The 22056-nt window shown below is 41.7% G+C and overlaps 2 protein-coding genes across 2 annotated transcripts in view; both read right to left on the bottom strand.

Annotated features, from left to right (window-relative positions):
* The window catches only part of LOC119186102 (glutamate receptor ionotropic, kainate 2), a 56239-nt gene extending 44974 nt beyond the window's left edge, over positions 1 to 11265 (bottom strand). Inside the window, exons 1-3 of the mRNA XM_075894592.1 lie at positions 11110 to 11265; positions 5852 to 5956; positions 3567 to 3680 (exon numbers count right to left, since the gene is read on the bottom strand). Of these exons, the coding sequence (XP_075750707.1) occupies positions 3567 to 3680; positions 5852 to 5956; positions 11110 to 11133 (243 nt within the window). The 5' untranslated portion in view covers positions 11134 to 11265. The remainder of the gene's footprint in view (positions 1 to 3566; positions 3681 to 5851; positions 5957 to 11109) is intronic.
* Positions 11266 to 15446: 4181 nt separating this feature from the next.
* On the bottom strand, positions 15447 to 20867 carry LOC142817553 (glutamate receptor ionotropic, kainate 3-like). The gene is made up of 4 exons (XM_075894591.1): positions 20689 to 20867; positions 20126 to 20179; positions 19059 to 19235; positions 15447 to 15512 (listed from the first exon to the last, which is right to left on the bottom strand). Exons 1-4 carry the CDS (start codon positions 20785 to 20787, stop codon positions 15447 to 15449), a joined length of 396 nt encoding a protein of 131 aa, XP_075750706.1. The 5' UTR covers positions 20788 to 20867.
* Between the last annotated feature and the right edge of the window lie 1189 nt (positions 20868 to 22056).

The following is a 22056-nucleotide window of genomic DNA, read 5'->3' as shown; positions in this document are numbered from 1 at the left end:
GTAAATTGCATCAATGAATAAAATGCTATGAAGGAAATATAACTAAAAAAGGAACTATTTCGACATTGTCCCGCTACAAAGCATTTATTCAGGGAGTGGAATGCATGAAATTTCTGCAAAACAATTTTGTGCTCTCCTGGTTTTGCTTGACCACTTTAGATGGCGCCACCTATCCAGCAATACGGGGGGCTTAAGGTCTCTTACGTTTATGTTTGCGGCATTCCAGGTCCTCCAGATTCAGTAAGGTGGGTGAAGCAAGCTGACAACGATTCGCACTCAAATTTGCGGCTTGAGTCTCCGCAAGATGGAAACTGGGCTTGGACTCGCTCGTTAGATTCTGTGCCAACCAGTTCTGCCTCCTCGATCTCTGATGACAGCGCAGCTATGGCCGACCGGCCTGTCCCCCACCAACTCCTCACGCCGTGAAGCTCTCACTGAGTGGTGCCCTGTCCTCGGACTCATGCGACCGTGTCCATGTTTTCTATCTTCTTTTTTCTGTATGTGTATCTCTCTGTCCCTGCCCCTATCTCTATCCATATCCATTTTATATACTCCTTACCACCATCCTTAGTGAGTCACTGTTGAGGTGTCGCACTACGATGCAGACAGTTACGGGGCTTACTTTTATCTTCTTTTCTCTCTCTCAAGAATCCCTTACAAACCATGCTTAGCCACGAACGAAGGTCACTTAGTGAGATAGGGCCAAAAACGTAAAATCTTTCGGGAGAGTAGTATACGGTTCATAAAAGTTTCACGTCTTGTAGAGGCTTGTGCATGCGCATTTTAGTTCTGGTGTCTGATTACGCGGTAAACTAAAAAAGTATACATAGAAGCTAAAAGCCCTTTATAACTCTATTAAAACTACGTTTCCTTTAATAACACGCAGTCACCATTGCGGAAAAATAACATTAGCCGTATTTAGCGTGTACGGTGTCCCAGGCTACGCATAGAGGTATTGGAAGATCGTGTTACCGCCCGGCGGTGCCGAAATTTTGCCACACTTGAGGAACCATACACATGAACACGTTTTTTTTTCTGTTGAATACGAAGGACACTCATTCTTAACTACGCTGCTGCAACGCGTTTCTACAAAAATAATTTGATGCTTGCCCCATTTTTGTCTTCCTCGCTATAGATGGCACCACCAATTAAACCTTTAAGGGGATTTGGGTGCACGTTAAAGAACCCCAGGTGGTCGAAATTTCCGGAGCCCTCCACTACGGCGTCTCTCATAATCATATGGTGGTTTTGGGACGTTAAACCTCACATATCAATCAAACCTTTAAGGGGATTTATGCCACTCACGTTTACGGCTTCCATTTTCTAGATCACAAAAATTAATATTGATTGGAGTTTAAGTTATTAATTATGATTAACGCCGTAGTGGAGGCATGCGGTAATTTCGACCTCATGGTGTGTTTTAAAGTGCACGTAAATCTAAGCACATCCACTTCAAGCATTTTCACCACCATCGATAATGTGACCGCCGCTGCCGGGATTCGATATTGTGGCCTACGGGTCAGCAGTCGATTGCCTTAGCCATTGGATAAGCGAGGAAGTTGCCGTGAACGAAGGCGAATTCAAAATCTATGTATGGTAGTGGACGTGAAAAATACCTGGTGATTAGTTTACATTCCGTGAAGCCAGTATAAGTTTCATAAACACATGCGCAAGCGCTGATTCAAGACGATATTTGATATCACATTAACGTCAGAAAACATACGTATACGCTAAGAGCCCCTATTACTGTGTAGCATACTTGATAATTTCGTATTGAAACGATATAGCATGTAGACTTTAATAATCATGCAGAAGTATGCACAAGAATGAGCACAACTACGCAAGTATTTACACTTGGCGCACATTCGGCTGGCACATACTAAACACGTTTAAACTAGCTACTAGGTTTTCGTTGATTGCGAAGTTTGCTGGGAGCTGCCGTAAATGCAAATAAGATTGGTAAATATGCGAAACCACGTATTTTTTACATTACCTCAAGTGAATGGCTCATTTGAACACTATTTTTATGTTGGTCTGCTTTACGGGTCTGAAGTGATTGATTTAATGTGTTATCTTGTAGCCCGCCTTTTCCCTCCGATTTTTCTTTCCGCTTTTTTCCCCTCTATATTCACCTTGAAAAAATGGAGGGCAGTAAGTAAACCAGATGTTTGATTTTGAATGATCTTACCATCTTTCCCCTTACTTATTTTTTCTCTCTCTAGCAACCTAATAACACTTTTCATGTAATTTATTTTGCCTGCTTCTGACAGTATCTAACATGCAGATACCCGTTTTGCCAAATTGCTTGAAATCTCTCACTTTGTACTTTGTTTTGGGTACACAGTCCTTCACACTAGCATCTGTCGGCCAATTTAACCTTTGACATTCAAAAAGGCAAAACTATATATATATATATATATATATATATATATATATATATATATATATATATATATATATATATATATATATATATATATATATATATATATATATATATATATATATATATATATATAGGATATGGCACAACGGGAGCGTTGTCAACAAGGATAAATATATTTATTTCCCAACAGTTTCGGGAGGGGACCTCCCTTCATCAGGGGATGAGTTATACTAACATGAACTTCCTTGCTGCCGCGTCCCTCTCGCCTTGAAAGACGTTTGCGAGAGTGAGAGGGAACTGGAAGAAGGAAAAAAAGAGAGAAAAAAGACGAAAAAAGAAAGAAAAGAAAGAAAGTAAAAAACAGGAAGAACCACTGTCAACACTGAGGACGAGGCCAACTGTCCGTGTACATCCACCTACGGTTCATATCACGTGCTGTTCAGTTCTTGGCGTGTGTCAGTTCATGTCAGTATAACTCATCCCCTGATGAAGGGAGGTCCCCTCCCGAAACTGTTGGGAAATAAATATATTTATCCTTGTTGACAACGCTCCCGTTGTGCCATATCCCATACCTACACGAAGACTAACTGGCCCATTGAATTATTACTCCCACTATATATATATATATATATATATATATATATATAAATATATATATATATATATATATATATATATATATATATATATAGGTATGGGATATGGCACAACGGGAGCGTTGTCAACAAGTATAAATATATTTATTTCCCAACAGTTTCGGGAGGGGTCCTCCCTTCAGCAGGAGATGAGTCCCGAAACTGTTTGGAAATAAATACATTTATCCTTGTTGACAACGCTCCCGTTGTGCCATATCCCATACCTTCACAAAGACTAACTGGCCCATTGAATTATTACTCCTACTACATATATATATATATATATATATATATATATATATATATGGATATATATATGGATATATATATATATATATATATATATATATATATATATATATATATATATATATATATATATATATATATATATATATATATATATATATTTATACACGTATATATATATATGCTACTATGATCTCACGAAATGCAGGCTTTACCAGGCCGACCACCTACTATACAGATAACTAAGCCAGGCGCCACAACTTCCACCAGGTCATAATAGTGAACGACGGGCTCACCAATATCGTCGTTATTCTCAAAGTCTTGTTCTTCAACACGCTGAGTATTTCGTCCTCAAACATCTTTTCTGCTCGAGTAATGTTTAGCCCGGATGACATATTCCACGTTCCAACCTGAGAATAAACACAGAAACATAAAAAGTACGATTAGACAAAAAAATGCTATCGCAAAAATACAATTTTTTGCAATCTTCCTAGGGCGGCACTTTAAGTTAAAGTTAGTTTGTACGCACGATTTGAAAACGAAAAAAAAAGTTACTTCGAGCACCCCTAACTTTCACCTTCTGAAGTAGGATGACATGGCGCATTCTGTCTTTCAGTTCGTCATGCTTCACAATGCCATAGGCAATGATTGTCTATGCACGTGGCATTGGCTTTTTCGAGCTATTACAGCATGCTTGCTGCAAGAGCAGTTGCGATGTGTTCACGACGTCATACTTATTCGATTAGAAAATTGGCGAAGTACCCGCCCGCAAGGCGCCGTGCGCATCTGCGCAGCAACCCACTTTGCAATGAGCGGGCTGCTTTAAACAGCTGACTCATTGCGCAATTCGCACGTTTTTAAGCCTGGTGCAATGGTAAGATTCTGCAACGTAATAATTCTTTCATCTAGATGACCCCTTGGTAGATAACATTATAATAACGTTCTTCTTAAACAGTCTGAAGGGTGGAAATGGCTCTCTGAAAGAACACCGACTAGCCTCAGAAAGTGCCAGTTCGATTCTAACTTTGACCAAAGTTTTCAAGATATTTTTATTCGCATGTATGTCGAATTTCATCTCTCGACCACTTTCACTATCTACCAAGTATTCATTGCCAACACCGATGCCAAAATTTCAGCTAAACCAGCCGTTTAATGCTCATCATCATCATCATCATCATCATCATCATCATCATCATCATCATCATCATCATCATCATCATCAGCCTGACTACGTCCACTGCAGGACAAAGGCCTCTCCCATGTTCTGCCAGTTAACCCGGTCCTGTGCTTGCTGCTGCCAATTTATACCCGTGACCTTCTTATTCATATCTGCCCACCTAACCTTCTGTCTCCCCCTAATGATATCACATTATAATATCTTCACTGCAGAAAAAAATTCGGCGAGCTGTAAAAGCATCAGATATTAACAAAGGAACACGAGGATGCTGTGCTACAGTTGCACATTAAGATATATTACTTAACTGAGCAAACGCGATTTGTTGTCCACGAAATTCAACCACCACGGGAAAATCACATTGTTCTATGTATCGCATGCCAACGCCAGGTTATACTTACATCATGGCCACGCATTATTCGTTCATTCACCATTCAAGCTGAAAATTTGCGTAACAGGGTTCATAATGTGGAATAGTAAACAAGTTACATAAATTCAACCAAAGCGGCAGCAGGCAAATTTGCTGATAACAGCTAAATAAAGTGCTCTCCAGATTAATAATAAGAGTTGTGACGTAGGTAGTGCAGTCTTTGTTGTCATATGTTACATATATCTGACACTCTGTCCTACGATCCACCACAGTTGCGCCTGAGTGGCTTCAGTATGCAAGGTTAGGTAACAAGTAAACCGGTGTTTACTGACGTCAGCTGGTGTTGAACCTGTTCAATGGCTTACAATTTAAGTCCTCGAGAGACGCGTATAAAATTGTTACCCTACAAAACATAGGTGCACCCATCTCATAGCAGGCACGATTGCATGTAATTTTAACTATCCGCGACGTCCCTCCCCTTATAAAATTAAATGCACGTAATGTCTAACACTGTGGTGAAAAAAAAACATAGTTTCAAGGTAATATTGTATGTGAACAAGTGAACTAAATGTCACTTGTAAACCACGTCATTGATAAAAACCAAGCATTCAATGTTGAATTCTAATGGCACAGCTAGATCAAGATTTTCTGCTCTAAGCGGAGCAATCACATTCCAATCGTGAATCAGAAGCGTGCGTTGTGTGTTCAAATGGCAGATTGAGAGCAACCGCAGATCATGGATTGATTTTTGGAGCAAGAATTCTTGTTCCACCAAAACCGGCGAATTTGACGGGAAGTTCACGGGACCTATTCTGTGCACCCGCCTTTCATCCAATCATGAATGGATGTCCGTAAAACGCTTTGCGCTCACTCACGCCCTGACATGCTCATTTGCTTTATTTCCGCTCACAAACTGCTCCAGTCGAGATGTGTGCGTTCCAATCGCAGATTTGTGAGATACCAGGCTTAGATCTGCGCGCTCTTTTTGCTGTCTGGGCCACCGCTCGTGTCTGCTATTAGTATTCGACATCACTTACCGAAGTGAGTCCCGTACGCTTGAGTTTTGCTACGTACAGTGACACGTTTCTCCACTGGCCCGAAGAATCCAGCCACATTGGTCCACTCAAGCCCGAGAAACGTATCTGCCAAAAACATGATTAAGTGAGATGAAATTTCAAACAACTTTCAACCAGTTCCTCACTGTGAAAAAGGGCCACCGGGAAATGTATGAAAGGAGAGGCAAGGAAGTCGCAACCTTGCCCACCTTGGACACCATTGACGACCATCAATAAAGTTATATTTGCCTTGTCTAAAATGGTTAGCAATTATCTGAGCATAGGCACTTTGAATACAAAACAATAATAAAGGTTGTGCTTTGCTTGGGCTGACAGCAGCTTGCCATCGTTTACCAAAATGTATCACACTCAGAATGTCCTCCAGCGAACATTTTCACAAATAACACTTTCACGCGTGTCACTTTTCGAAGCTGGCCGGCTAGTGGCAAAATGCACTTAGCCAAGGCCGCTTTTTTAATAAAGTCAAAGCTTAAAATATGAGAATGGGCTACTTTCTTTAGTAAATACTGTGACGTTGCAAAGACAAAACAAGGAGGAATGTTTCTCATTGAGTGGCTCTCTTTCTTTGTTCTTCGCCGATAAATAAATTTTCGAGACCTTTTTTCTAAACAATGGTTTAGGCAAGAGTACCAAAAAAGCTTCTGCTCATCTGTATGAAGTTGAAAAACACCTGTCTTGGACAAGATGTCTTGCGTACTTGAACGTCGTCGTCGTTGCGAAAACCCAGCCTCCTCATGGACGTCTTTCTGATTTTTTATATGGGTAACGTAAACTGATCATTTCGCCTAATTTTCTTCCCATCCGCATAAAATATTCCGGTCCCTGAAAACATCCTCATTATTCTACTAATTGTAAATAAAAAACGGTCCTTCTGCGAATAGTAAGCATGAGCATGTATTATGGATCTACTTAGAACAAACGCGAAAAGCACCATGTGTTGTTGCCGAAATAACAGCAAGCCTTTTTTCGAGAAAGTAAATTTCCCAACTTCCGCACACATACATAGCGCTGGTAATTGGCTGTGCTTGTTCGCGACTCCTGTACAGCTACGAACTCCTCATTAGTCAGTTTCTGCTGAATATAATTCTATCGCCTGTGGCTCTGTTTATGCAGAGTTTTAAATGCTTTTACAGTGGAGAATCTGGTAAGGTGCCTTATCAAAACCAAACCCTGATCAAGTATTATCCAGTACAGCCCTTCAGGCAGCCACTTCTCTGGTGCCTAATTCTTAGACTAGGTACACTGAACCATGTGTATACTCAGTGTCCTTATCGTTAAAAGCTTGCCTTGCGCGCTTACAGCCGCATATACTTTTCCTGTTCCTTATTACTGGGAGCGGAAGATAACTTTACAAACGTTGGTCGCTGCTCGCGATATTTGTCGCTCTAGTATATTTACTTCCGCTCCTATATTGCAGCTGCTAGCTGCTTTTGTAGATAAACCTAATATCTAGTGGCCTGTAAAGTAAAACACTGTGACGACACTTTTATTTCTCTGACATAGAAAAGCTCCGGTGTAAGATACAAAAAAAAAAGGCAGATCCCACGTGAAGAGGGAATCGATGATATGAGAAGTACGAATGACAACTGTTGATATGTCACTTCAAAATCAGCACAACCTTAAGAGGTGAAGGTAAATGATGCTGTACATGACTTTTGCGTCTTGATTATCATGTTTGTATTTATCGTTCACCTTCGTCATCAATTCATGTCACTTGCTACCAAATTTAGTATATCTGGAGCTAGCGAAAAGACCGCGAGCACACTATGAGCGTGGTATGTTGTCAAGTTCTTGCATGACACGCATGTCAAGATTATCATGTTTGCCCCAGTAATATATTTCGTCATCCATTGACGTCACGTAACCCCAAATTTGCTATATGTGGAGCTAGCAACACAGCCATGAGCGCATCATGAATTGCCCAATATGCTCCAATTTAGCGTTGACGCGCGCGCACGCTGGGCATAACGACGCTACGTTAGCAAAATGCGAGCACTCTATAGTCTGACGCCGGGCGCGACCAGCATCCGTTGGCGCGGCCGGCAGCAACCAGCGCGAAATGCGATATGCTGCATTTCGCGCCGATGCCTTACCCAGACGACACTGCGTCTCCCTCTTTTCATGATGAAGGGACGCTGGACGCGCTGAAACGTGCATGCGTCAAAGCAACGCAGCGCGGCGCACTCCTTCTAGTATATGGCAGGACCGGCGCCTGGCGTGGCAACCCCGGCGTGACGCGACGAAATGAACGCCAGCGAGCACGTACACAGCGTCAGATCGAAATTTATTGGTGCCTTGATTGTGGCATGTAGTCACGTTATTGCATGACACGCATCTCATTTTTATCATGTTTGCACCATTATCATACCTTCGTCATCCGTTCACGTCACGATATACCGCATTTGGTACATGGGAAGCTAGCGAAGCGGTCGTGAGCGCATCATGAGCGTAGCTTGTAGTCATACATGACATGCATTTCATGTTTATCATGTTCGTACCAGTATTATATGTTTGTCATCCATTCACTTACTGTAATACCAAATTTGGTATATTTGACGCTAGCGAAACGGCCACGAGCGCATCATGACCGTGGCATGTAGTCATGTTATTGCATGACCCGCACCTAATGTTTATCAAGTTTGCAGCATTATCATACCTTCGTCATCCGTTCACGTCCCGTAATACCAAATTTGGTATAAGTGAAGCATGCGAAACGGCCGCCAGCGAATATTGAGCGTGGCATGTAGTCATGATGATGCATGACACGCATCTCATCATTATATTGTTTGCACCAGTCACATACTTTCGTCATCGATTCACGTCCCGTAATACCAAATTTGCCATAAGTGAAGCTAGCGAAACGGCTTCCTGCATATCATAAGCGTGGCATGTAGTCATGTTGTTGCATGACACACATCTCATGATTATCATGTTTGCACCAGTTGCATACCTTCGTCATCGATTCACGTAGTGTTATACCAAATTTGGTATGTGACGATACCGAAACCGCCGCGAGCGCATCATGAGCGTGACATGTACTCATGTTGTTACATGACACGCAAGTCATGATTTTATTGTCAGGGTATGTCGCTTGTGTTCGCCATGCAATCATGTCATGCTGTACCAGTTTTGCAATATGCCATGTGAACGAAACCACCGCAAGAGCTGCAGGACCATGAAATGTAAATCATGACATTCTTGACATACATATCATCATTTTCATGTCATGACTATTCAAATAAGTTCTTGATAGAGTCATGTTATACCATACCAAGTTTGGTATCGATACCATTATTGAAACGGCCAGGAGACCTAAAGGTCGTAGGCGGCTAGATAGATAGATACGCTCAAAGTCGCCGAAGTTCGCTAAGAAATGCTTCGCATTTAAAATTACTATTGACTCATGAAAAGAAATGAGATTGAAGACTGCCTGCTTTCGTTATTTCGTGACGACTGCATGTTACAACGCGAAAACGAGAGAAATGTTTGCTTTTCGTAGCAAACGGTACTTGTAGAAAGTATGGAGAACGAGGCTTGCCGTAAGTAATCTTGTTACATGCAATAATTGAAGGTACCACTGCCGTGAGTAATCTTGCTACATGCAATGGTTGAAGGTACTGTAAAAAGTGTGGGTGACGAGAAAGCGACTTAGCGAGGTTTAATGCGCAAAGGTGGTACTACTCATAGTGTAGAACACCCCGAACGACAAGGTACCATTCCTAGTCTTCCTCGCGTTGTTAGGTGACTCAACGGTTTCAGTTGCAGCGACAGCACAGAATGTCATGCGAGCACTCAGAAGTACACCTTGCTATCAAATTGGCAGGTGAAGTCTCGCGAGGGATTATCAAGGTCAATGTATACGAATGAGCACTACACAATTTGTTGATTTACGCTCAGGATGTTGGCGTTGTATATCTCGCGTACAGTCTGCGCGATATCCTGTAATACTTCCTAACAAGGTTCGCTACCAAATATATTCTATCAGTTTCACTACTCATACTTTAAGTACACCCCTCATTTGTGAAGATGTAGACTTTGCAATCAGAATCACTAAATCTTACTTATCTCCTGTTCTTTTTTGAAACCGTGAAATTAAAGATCTTTGTCTACCTTTCAAACAATGTTCGGTGCCAGACATTTCTGATTAGTTTGACTAATAGCCCCTTATTTGTGAAGAAATAGACCATGTTACCAAAAAATCACTAAATTTTAGTAACGTTTGGTTTCTCGAACCACGAAATACAACATCTCTAACGTTCATTTCTTGTTTCTCTCTCATACGTCATTAGCGCTCTAATGTGACGGAACTTCGAACATGTCCACAGCCGGCAAATTTACCACTGTGGACAAGAAAATTACACATTAAGGACACCTCCTTCAGAGCTCTAGCTATTACGTCTATTTGACATATTTGATTTAAGGGAGTTAGTGCTTCTTGCGTGATACACACAAAATTATGGCCGTGGTCTCAAGGGCTTATTCGTCCAACAGCGTCAAACCATATGATGGAGCATGGGCAAATTGTTTGCTCCTATTAGCACCTAAACATGGAACTGATGTTTTTCAACCAACACACAGTGCATTTTCAAAGAAGCCATGGTTAGGCTTACGAGTGAGATCACTATGTTAAAATTTAGTTTGACCGTACATGTCATATGGCCGATATGGTGGTGCTACTATATATGCTACGAAGTAAGCAAAATTGCCATTAGAACTGGACGAATTCGTTATGTGATTTCTTCTGAAAATAAAAAAAAACTGCATGGTGTCCGCCACACAGCATGGCTTTGAGTCAAAGCCCGAGACAATGTTTTATTCTGCAATGAATACACACAATTCTTTACGAATATGAGCAATCTCGCTGCTGTATTGTACGCAGGTTTCTATAAAGAACCTTCGGCCTGCGCATTCCACTTTGTTAGCTCTATATTGCAACAATGACAAGGCACATTTCAATGCCACCTTGGCAAGATTGAAAACTCTACGGCAGTTATTGAGAAGGTTTGATGACGCAACTTCACGACGCGTTGTTACGTTCAAAATCACTCTTAGACGTCATATTCAAAACAAACCTCTTTTTGTGCGTGTTGCACCTACGGTATGGTATCGTATTAAAATGATGCTTGGAATTCTTCAGGACCCCAATAAAAAGTTTTAATATCCATATAACAAGTGTCGCAACTGGTTGTATGAAAGTATATTCAAGATATTGGGCTTACCTTTCTCACTGCCTCTTTAAGCATGTTTGACTGAGTCAGGTTCCTTTCCGCAGAGCTTGTATGGCAGTTGAATCGTGGTGGTGCCTCCAATGCACGCGCCTTGGCTAGGCTCTCGATGGCTCGCACCAAAACGATCAGAGCATCTTGAGTGAGAGCCACGTCTGTCTGGACGCAAACACCAGGACTTTTTGCGATTGTTCACTTGCAACGCTGTGAGTAACGCTGATTCAAAGTGCTCATTTCGAAGTTTTTCACACATTTGACTTGGTCAACCATATTTCGAAATTCATAGGAAATTTATAATTGTAAATTTTCATATAGAGATAATTTGATAATAAAAAATAATACTAAAATGTGTTGTGGTTGTCTATTACCAGTTTGTTCGATGGAAGGAATGCAAGAATTCGCAGCACATCGACAACAATATAGGAAGCCGGATATTTATTCATGATAATGACTGATTTCTGAGTCAGGAGAGCATTATAAAGAGTGATCCAATAGTGACTGAGACCGACACGCATAGCATATACCGCCTGTTTCGTATGCTCAATACTTTGCAAGTTGCAATGTTCCTGATCCTCTTTGCAATATGTGAAGTAGCATACCAGTTGCTCTAAACTGTTTGATCTCCGTGCCTTTCATTCTCAGTTACTTGGTTCATCTTCACTGAGAGCGGATAAAGAAATCCAATTGACACGGGTACACCATGAGCCCGAGGACATTTACCGAAACAAGAGGACGTGAAGCTGCTTGGCTGAAAGCAGATTGCCTGAAATTTATTTAGAGTTATTCTAAAAGGCAGTGCCGATGGCTGTACATAAACACATTACAAACTCGCTTAGTCCTGCATCCTGCGTGTTTCTCTACCCAGTGTTCTCGTTCCCGTTTTGAAGCTTTGTCACCCCGAGTTTCAAGCAACTCAGGCAGTTTTGAATTTTACACCACACACCTATTGTAATTTTGCAAAATATTGTACTTTTGGGTCCGTTGGCGGAGCATGTTGCGTAGGAGGGGGCACAAGTCGGTTTGGAAGAAAGTACACAAGATACAGGCTCACATGCAAGTGGGCGTCTTTCCACTCTTGTGAACTTTTTTCCGAACCACTTCTGCACTACCGTGCAAAAGATAATATTTTAACGCGAAAGCATTAGAGAGATCGTTTCGCATAAATTCTGGTGTTGGAGTCTTTGGTAGTGAGCGAAAAATCATCTTATCCGTTACTCAAAAATCGAGATTGATGCAAGTAAAGTAAGTAAACGCCATAAAATCTTGAAGAAGAGTAAGGAACGCACCAGGGTTGTTTGGGCTTGAGTGGCGACCGAACCTGGGTTGTTTGCGTGGCAGGCGGATATTCTACCACATGACCACCCCTCTGCTTGTGAAAACAGCGACAAGAACTTCGTCTGCTTGCTAATTCGGTGAAAGTAGCTTTCATGCTTCCCAAACACACGCGTCCTGTATACATTCATCGAGATGTAAGATGCAATATTGCAGTATTATTGCGTGGTACAAGCTTCCATTGCCAAAGGGCGTCAGAATATGTGATTATCATAATAGCTCCATGGTTGAAAGCCAGTACCCCCCTACAAAAGGCCCACATGGCACTGCACCTATTCCTTTAAGGTCACGTATAGTGGAGGCATGGCTAATTCGAAAAGGTTTCATGCACTAAATATCTGCAATACGCGCTAAGAACAAGCTGTCGCTATGGCATTCAACTTGTGAAGGCTAAACTTTAAGCTCCCCAAATTTTTTGTTAGTCTTAACTATGTATTCAGGAAAAAACAATTATCCTCTCTGTTTCTCGAGGTATTTATTATTTTATTTTATTTTGTTTTATATATTTTATTTTCACCAAAACAGGTACAACGGCAAAAATAGCGAATGCGAAATAGCAATGGCGAAAGGTAGTTGAACTAAGATATTGGATATGAGAAGAGAGAGAGAGAGATAAAGATGCAAGGAAAGGCAGGAAGGTTAACCAGACGCACATCCGGTTTGCTACCCTGCACTGGGGAGGGGATAAAGGGGAGAAAAGAGGTTGCGGAAAGATGAGAAGGTACACACAATCACGAGCACACTCGGGGAGCACACACAGTTTACAGGCGGTCGTTGGATATGAGAAGAGTATTATAAAACTATGGAGCTATTTGTGTCATGGTAAACGGGGTGCAAACGGGGTAAGCAGACAAAGTTCCTAATATAAACGAGTAATTTCAAGGCATCGGAAGAGCATCATGTTTTTACAAATGTAAATTGTATTGCTTGCAGTTAAATGTGGGGTGATCAATAGTCATGTGATCTAAGAAGCTCAGGGTTAAGCACGAGAAATGAGCACGAGAAAACCGAAGACAATGACCTTTTTTATTAATAAATGTATGTAACGAGAGGTTGGTGCCAATCTCTCCTTACATACATTCAATTAAAAAATTCATCTTCCGGAATTTTATTTATAAATATGCGTTCATGTGTGCATAACTTCTTTTCATTAAACATAAAACTGCTATATATTACACAATGTTTGCATTCTAACATTGGGTCTGTTACCTGCTGTAAAAGCTCATTTGCTGCTCTAAATCGAGGTTGTATATGCTCCAGAAGCTGCACATACGCACCTTCTGTCACAGTCAGTCTTAAACAGGGAACCTCGACCTATCTTGTGATGCTTCTCAGAACTAAGTATTGCAGTGAAGCCTTTCAGCTTGACCTACCAGTGGTTGTGATGCATGGTGTAGTCAGCTTTCATTGATTGGAGGCATGCACTTGTTGTGACATGTGATGTGCCTATGTACAACGACTTACTTAGCCATACCAAGTTAATGCGGCGATGGCGTAGTGGTTAGAGCATCCACCTCGCATGCAAATGGCCCGGGGCTCAAATCCCGGTGCAACGCAGTTCCCAACCGGATAAAAAAAATTGGCAGCATATCCACGCAGTGAATGATGGATAGTGGGGCAAAGCATCCGTCCATCCATTTGTTCTTGCTTCCGTCCATCCATGCGTGCGTCTGCGTGGCCACCCGTGAGTCCATCTGCCCGTCCGTGCGTGCGTCTGCTCGTGCGTCCGCACGTTCATCTGAGCGTTCATCCCTGCTTTCGTCCATGCATCTGCTCCTGCGTCGATCCATGCATCCGCTCCTGCGCCCCTCCATCCGTCCATCCGTCCGTGCAGCCGTCCATGCGTCCATCCATGCATCTGTCTGTGTGTCCGGTCGTCCACCTAATCAACACTCCAAGTACCACCATCTCGTAAATTTTCATCATATACTCTTCATGTAGAAACACCACTATTTAGCGGACATTCCAAGGACTGAACGAGAGGAGGCACACGCACACTTTCTTACGGCTTACGCTTTGAGTCTACTTCCCACCTTTAACCTCCTCGAGTTCATGGTATATACTAGTTCACTGTATTCATGGCACTGTGGCCCAACGCTCACTAAACCTCTCTAAAGCCCAAGAGCTTATGCCCAGCGAGTATAACGTAGCAACCCTTTCTTGTCTTCTGTGCGTTGTTGAACAATGAAAAATTTGCAGCGTGCGCGTTGAAAGCCGAATTAAAAGCCGAATTCTCCTGTCTCTCATTCTTCCTTAGCAGCCATTGGCATGTACATTGAGCACTATCTTTTATTGTTCAACAACGTACAGAAAAAATCTCTCACCGGCACCACCTTGGAGGTCAAAATGTTATACTTGTTACGCACTACAACGACGGCTACGAGGGACGAACGGGTGTCGCTATAAGGAGCTTCTCTTTGTTTTCTTGAGTGATTCGTTATCTGTGAGAATATTGGAAGTGCTGTGTGTTACATTCGGTCTATGTTCTCTTGTTTCTACACGCCACTAAAGTAATTTCGTTACACCAGACAGTTGTACTCACCTGAAATGTTGTTACCAGTTTGCAATAAACTTCCCCGTTTCGCACATAAAAATCCGCGTGAATATAACACTGCATCAAGAGAGAACTGGGCTGCGGCCCCACCTGCAACCACCGCCGAGAACGCACTCCCTCACCAGAGAAGGATTAGCCACCCTGGTGCAGTATCTGGCCACTACCTCCCACATGCATACGTCAGTTAACTCACGGCCCTCAGTCCCCAGCACCTGCGAAGCAACTGCCCACAGCGGCAGTCAGATCTGCAACGCAGCAGAGGGTGCAAAGAATTTTTGGATCCGGACAGGTCGCCATTAGAAGCTGAACTTGGCAACGTTTAACGCTAGAACTTTATCTAGCGAGGGAAGTCTAGCTGTAATATTCGAGAATCTAGAAGGTGTAAAATGAATGGGATATAATAGGGCTCAGTGAGGTTAGGAGGACAGATGAGGCATATACGGTGCTACAGAATGGGCACTTTCTTTGCTATCCGGGCTTGGCCAACAAAAGAGAACTTGGAGTGGGGTTCCTAGTTCACAGAAACATAGCGGGCAACATTGAGAAATACTATAGCATTGATGAAAGAGTGGTAGGTATCGTGATTAAACTGAATAAAATATACAAGTTGAAGGTGGTACAGGCTTACGCGCCTACATCAAGCCATGATGACTCTTTATTTGAAAGCTTCTATGAAGACAGGGAATCGGCAATGGGTAAGGTAAAAACACAGTATACTATACTGATGAGAGACTTTATTGTAAAGGTAGAGAAGAAGAAGGCTGGAGACCAGGCAGTAGGATATTATGGCATCGGTACTATAAACGCCAGAAGAGAGCTACTAGTAGAACTCGCAGAACGCAATAATTTACGGATTTTGAATACCTTCTACCGAAAACGAGGAAACCACAGTGGGACATTGAGGAGCCCTTATGGAGAAAATAAGAACGAAATAGACTTCATAATGAGTGCACTCCAAGGCATCACGCAGGATGTGGAAGTGGTTGGCAAGGTACGATGCAGTGAGCATTAATGGTGCGGTCTCGAATTCGCCTAGACTTGAAGGAGGAACGACAGAAACTGATACGTAAGATGCCAATTAATGAGCTAGCACTGAGAGGGAAAGTACAATAATTCAGAGTTTTGCTTCAAAACAGGTGCTTGGCTCTTAGTGAGGAAACCAACCTCTTCATAGATACAATGAATGATAATCTGACGAGTATCATTGCGGAGTGTGAAGTGGAAGTTGGAGGCAGGGTTGTTAGACAGGACACTGACAAGCTGTCCCAGGAAATGAAGAATCTCATTAAGAAGCATCATATCATGAAAGTGTCAAACCCAACAGACAAAATAGAACTGGCAGAGCTTTGGACGCAATACTGAAAGTTGGGCTAGTTGGTGATACATTATGGGCAGAAACAGCGCACAAACTCACGGGACGAAGAGAAGGGACACAAAGCAGCGCTTGTTTGTGTCTCTTCTATTCGTCCCGTGAATTTGTGCGCTGTTTCTGCCCATAATAGAGCTTTCGAAGTTAATTAATAGGCGTAGAGTATGCGATGTAAGAAGGTATAACATGGAGAAAATTGAACACGCTTTGAAAAACGAAGGAAGCGTCAAAGCAGTGAAGAGGAAACTTGGGATAGGCAAAAATTGGATGTATACACTAAGGGACAAAGAAGGCAAAATAACTACCAATATGAATAGGATTGTTAAAATATTGGAGGAGTTTTACTAAGATCTTTACAGTAGCCGGGACAACCACGAACTTAATACTGTAAGAACTAGCAGTAACCCAGTTGCCACCCCACCAGTAATGACAGAAGTCAGAAAAGCTTTGGGAAGCATGCAAAGAGGCAAATCTGCTGGTGAGGATCAGGTAACGCCTCATCTGCTGAAAGATTGAGGACAGATTGTGTTAAAAAAACTAGCCACCCTATTTACGAAATGTTTCCTGACGGGAAGAGTACCAGAGTCTTGGAATAATGCTATCATCACCTGAATACATAAGAAAGGAGATGACAAGGACTTGAAGAATTACAGGCTGATCAGCTTGCTCTCTGCCGTATACAAGCTATTTACAAAGGTAATTGCTAACAGAGTGAAGAAAACATTAAAATTCAATCAACCAAAGCAACAAGCAAGATTTCGAACAGGCTACTCAACAATCGACCACATTCATACTATCCATCAGGTAATACAGAAATGCTCAGATTATAACCAGCCACTATACATAGCCTTCATTGATTACAAGAAGGCGTTTGATTGAGTAGAAATATCAGCCGTCATGCACACACTGCAAAATCAGGGCATCGATGAAGTATATTTAAACATCCTGGAAGAAATGTACAGCGCATCAACTGCTACCTTAGTGTTTCATAAAGAAAGCAACAAAATGTCAATGAAATAGGGTGTAAGGCAGAGGGACACAATCTTCCCAATGCTATTTAGCGTGGCGTGCTTACAGGAGGTTTTCAGAAGTCTAGAATGGAAACAGTTAGGGATAAGAGTTAATGGAGAGTGCCTTAATAACCTGCGCTTCGCCGATGACCCTGCATTGCTGAGTAACTCAGGAGACGAATGTCAACTCATGATTACGGAGTTAGACAAGGAGAGCAGAAAGATGGGTCTTAAAATTATTCTGCAGAAAGCGAAAGTAATGTGCAACAACCTTGGAAGAGAGCAGTGCTTCGAGATAGGTAATATTGCACTTCAAGTTATAAAAGACTATGTCTACTTAGGGCAGGTAATAACCGCGGAAACGAGCCACAAGATTGAAGTAAATAAAAGAATAGGAATGGAGTGGAGCACATTTGGCAAGCACTCTCAAATTATGACAGGTAGTTTGCCACTATCCCTCAAGAGGAAGGTATATAACAGCTGTATCTTGCCGGTGCTTAGCTATGGAGCAGAAACCTGGAGACTTACAAAGCGGGTTCAGCTTAAATTGAGGACGACGCAGCGAGCAATGGAAAGAAAAATGGTAGGTGTAACCTTAAGAGACAAGAAGAGAGCAGAGTGGATTAGGAAACAGACGTGGGTTAAGGACATCATAGTTGAAATGAAGAAGAGGAAATGGACATGGGCCGGGCATGTAGCGCGTAGACAGGATAACCACTGGTCATCAAGAGTAACTAACTGAAATTCTAGAGAAAGCAAGCGGGTTAGGGGAAGACAGAAGGTTAGGTGGGCAGATCAGATTGTGAAGTTTGCGGGTATAAATTGGCAGCAGCAAGCGCAGGAGCGGGTGAACTGGCAGAACATGGGAGAGGCCTTTGTCCTGCAGTGGACATAGTCAGACTGATGATGACGATGATTATGGAAACGTGGTAGCAGCTGCAGATATGAGTTTTCAGTGCACGGCTTTTCACGATTAGTACACTGCTTTTGAGAACACGGTGTTTTCTACAGCATAACATTAGAGTGTGACTATTATGCTTTGTTAAACCTCTGTAGTGAGTGCAGATCAATTATATTAAGCGAGCTTCATGGTTTAAGACACGCAAATTTCACTTCTCCTTCATGACACCGTTTTTCGACTAAGATTCAGTGCATCGCTTAGCAGAATCTGCCGAAAGCGTGCAGTTTCTTCGGGGCTAATATCTACCTCGATGTGCAAACTGATATCTATTCTTGCGGGAGTACCGAACACCATGTTATTTTCTACTGATGGAGACACAGTGTTATCGCTATAACAGATGGTGGTTGATGCTCCTAATATAAACGAGTAATTTCAGTGATTATGCTACTACTGCTAAGTGTATAAATTTTACAATATATCTACTCGTGACGAATTGTGGTTTGAGTATGATGTAGTCTTTTCTGTAACTGTTATAAATGTTCAACAGAGAAATTGAACCCTTACTAAACTAACTACCTAATTCAAGCCGCTCGACTGATGCGCTGTTTTATTTGAATATAGTCACAAGATATAGAGTGTATTTGAGACGCGTAAAACGATGCAAAAAACTTATATATAATATTTTCCACCTTGTTTACAAAGCAGCTTGAGTCCTTTAACTGTGACAACCAAGTCTGCAAACAGTGGTGATGAGAGTGCACGGCTTTAAGAACTCACCCTTATTTGCTTCCAGGAGACTCGATGAGTCAAGAAGAGTGGGTATAAGCCAGTTTTTGTGTACTTCTCACGTACAGCTCCAATGTCCTGTTCCCAGACTTCTCTCTTCAGGAGCATGAAGCCAGTCAAATTCGTCGCAGACTTTTGCAAGGCTGTCAGGTCGACACTGTGGAGGTCCTGCGCCATCCAGATACTTGGTTTAAATAGCGAAACCAGGAATCTAGGTTCATAAATATGGCAACATTTTTGTGCAATTTACACTTCTATAGGTTGTATCTTTTGACTTAAGTTCACTCGTATAGCTTACTATTATTTTAGGATCGATACGCGTTAAGTGCAGAACATATTATTTCTTTATCACTGACAATGGGCGACAATGCATCTCTATCATATTTTTCCACAAAATCTCGGATATAACAGTCAGGCATTGATTTCTGCCACGCTATAGCACGTTATGTAATAAGAGTGCTCATTTTGACCTTTTATTTTGAAATGCAGTAATGAACAAAAAATTCCGCATATCGTGCAAAACCAAGCAAAAACCTGTGGTTAAATAAATCTGTATCTTCACAAGGCAACACAACAAACTAACAGCTGAAAAGGGCATTTGGCGATCCACACTTGTAGACAGACAAGTTAAATGAACTGAAAAGTACATCTCGAAGAATAAAAAGTGAGATGGCGCCACGAGGAGATTGGTTTTTGTGAACCTGCATCTGTGTTTCTCTTTATTTATCGCAATAAAACACTGCAGCTTTTAATTATGAATGCAAGTGTACACTAAGATGACCCTTGCATACAATCCACTATTTTGATGTCCGGCATTTCTTCAGTTATGTATGTGGACGCATGCTCTAAAGAACACTTTCTTGAGACATTATGCGGGAACGGTCCGCTCTTCAACACCATCTAGGGCTGGGTGATAAACAAGCTGGTCCGCAGAAATAACTTTTGTAATCGATAATTTTATTGCCCCTGCTGTATCAGTTTTTGTAAACAGAACATCGAAAGAAAGCACGACAGATAGGACACCAATGTCATTGCAAAAAATTGTCGATGGCGCTTACCAGTGTGGTGACAATGAAGTTGTGATACTCATTCACGATTCCAACTCTTTGTGCCTGTAAAAATATTTTCACATTATGTGAGATGCGATGTGTGTTTCATAGAATAAGGGCATTTTAAAAGAACACAAGAGTATGTATCAGCACTAATGAATTTCCGACAAAAGAATTGCTCAAAACTGCTCGTGCGAATACCTCAAATCAAACAGGAATGACGCTCTCGAAAAGTGCTCAAATGCCGATAGGATTAAGTGACAAAAAGTTATGGTTCTATTTTCTATTTTTTGAACACCCAAAAGAAACTAAACAACGCAACGTAGTTGAGTGCGTACCAATTTACGTTTCGCTTAGTTAAGGGTGATATACGAATGAAGGTCGGTGTTCAAAGATTTGTTTACTTTTCTCGTGTGGACGGTAGTTTAAACATAGTGACTGAAAAAAAGTTCAACAGATTTCAGTAAGACTGAAATATAAATTCAAGGACCCGATAGCCCAGAAAACGACAGTAAACAAACGTAAGCAGAGGCGTACACTATACTCATATCAAATTATGAATGTTCCCGTACATGTCTCAACAAATCACCCAGCTTGTGAGTCGCCACGTCGAGCACGATGTTGCTTTCGCCGTTCTTTGCGATCTCCCGCAGAACGATCCCGGGGTTCATCTTCTCCGGAAGTAACCGAAGTGAAACCGGAATCGGGACACTGCCAGGCTGAGTCAACTGCAAGAGGCTGCGCAACCGCACCAACGCTGCGAATTGAATAAAGGAAATAAAAAAGGCCTTCGCTGCAGCGATCGCGCCAGCCTTTGATAAATATCGCAAAAATATGAACAAGCCTCCATTTCAAGAAAGACTGTGCGCCAGTGCATTCAGAACTTGTACTTTCGGCACACCCAGTTTGTATTATTACAGAACCCTAGAAACGTTGCTTTAAGGTTTAAAATATTTCCGGCGAGCTGGAAGCAATGAACTGAGCTAAAAATTAATGAACACTGCTTGAATACAAAATGATACCCGAGGTATAGGCAAAAAAGCGTAGCCTGGGTGCATCCTTTTTTTTTCATCACTAAATTGCACCAAGTCATGTGATGTGCTGATAAGGTGAACATTGGGTAGTGTGAAGGAGTGTTGCGAGTGCTAGGGCAAAGAGCAAGGGTAAACAGGATTCCGGTTGACAGTATTGGGCGATATGCTTCCACAAAGTCCATGCTCTTGGTTTATGTAGAATTATTAATAATAAAAATATTACTTGTTGGGGTTTCACGTGCCAAAACCACTGTGTTAATATGAAGGACGCCGTAGTGGAAGCTAGGCTCCGGAAATTCGGACCACTTGGGTTTTTTTAACGTCTAACGTTTTTTAACAGTTTTTAAAAATTACTCTAGCATAAGTCATTGTACCAAAAAATATCAATTATTATTTGGGTAATGGTCACTGCTAATGCTTCATAAATATTCCAGTATCATCCATTTTTTATTTATGAATGGGAGGCACTGAGATTCATAAAGCCAGAAGTGATAACGCACATCAAAGCTAAAAACAAAATAACCAATATATTTCAATACACATAAAGTCATAATATTTAGAACGAACATACTGAAAAGTTCGTTCGTGATATGTTTTCTGTTTTTCTTTTTTTTCTGGTAGGGAGTTGGTGGGAATAGCCTAGTTGGAGTATTTCGCTGTAGAGTTCTGGCTGGTTTTTCAAAAGCGTTCTCAATGTGTGTATAATACCCCTGTCACACGGGCACTTAAAAGTCTTTTAAGTAAGCGGTCTTTTTCCGAAAAGGAGTTCCTGACAGCAGACACACGGCACAGAGCGAACTCCTTTTCAGAAGCGGTCTTTTTCGTAAACTGCGTTCGTCGATCTCTTTTACGGCTCCGAATGAGTAGCCTCGAAACCAGTGGGCGCCAGCAATTTTCGAGTGGTGG

This window comes from Rhipicephalus microplus, chromosome 5 (assembly GCF_043290135.1).
Source record: "Rhipicephalus microplus isolate Deutch F79 chromosome 5, USDA_Rmic, whole genome shotgun sequence".
In the NCBI taxonomy this organism is placed as follows: Eukaryota; Metazoa; Arthropoda; class Arachnida; order Ixodida; family Ixodidae; genus Rhipicephalus; species Rhipicephalus microplus.
The sequence above is the reverse complement of the archived record's forward strand: the minus strand, read 5'-3'. Positions and strand labels throughout refer to the sequence as shown.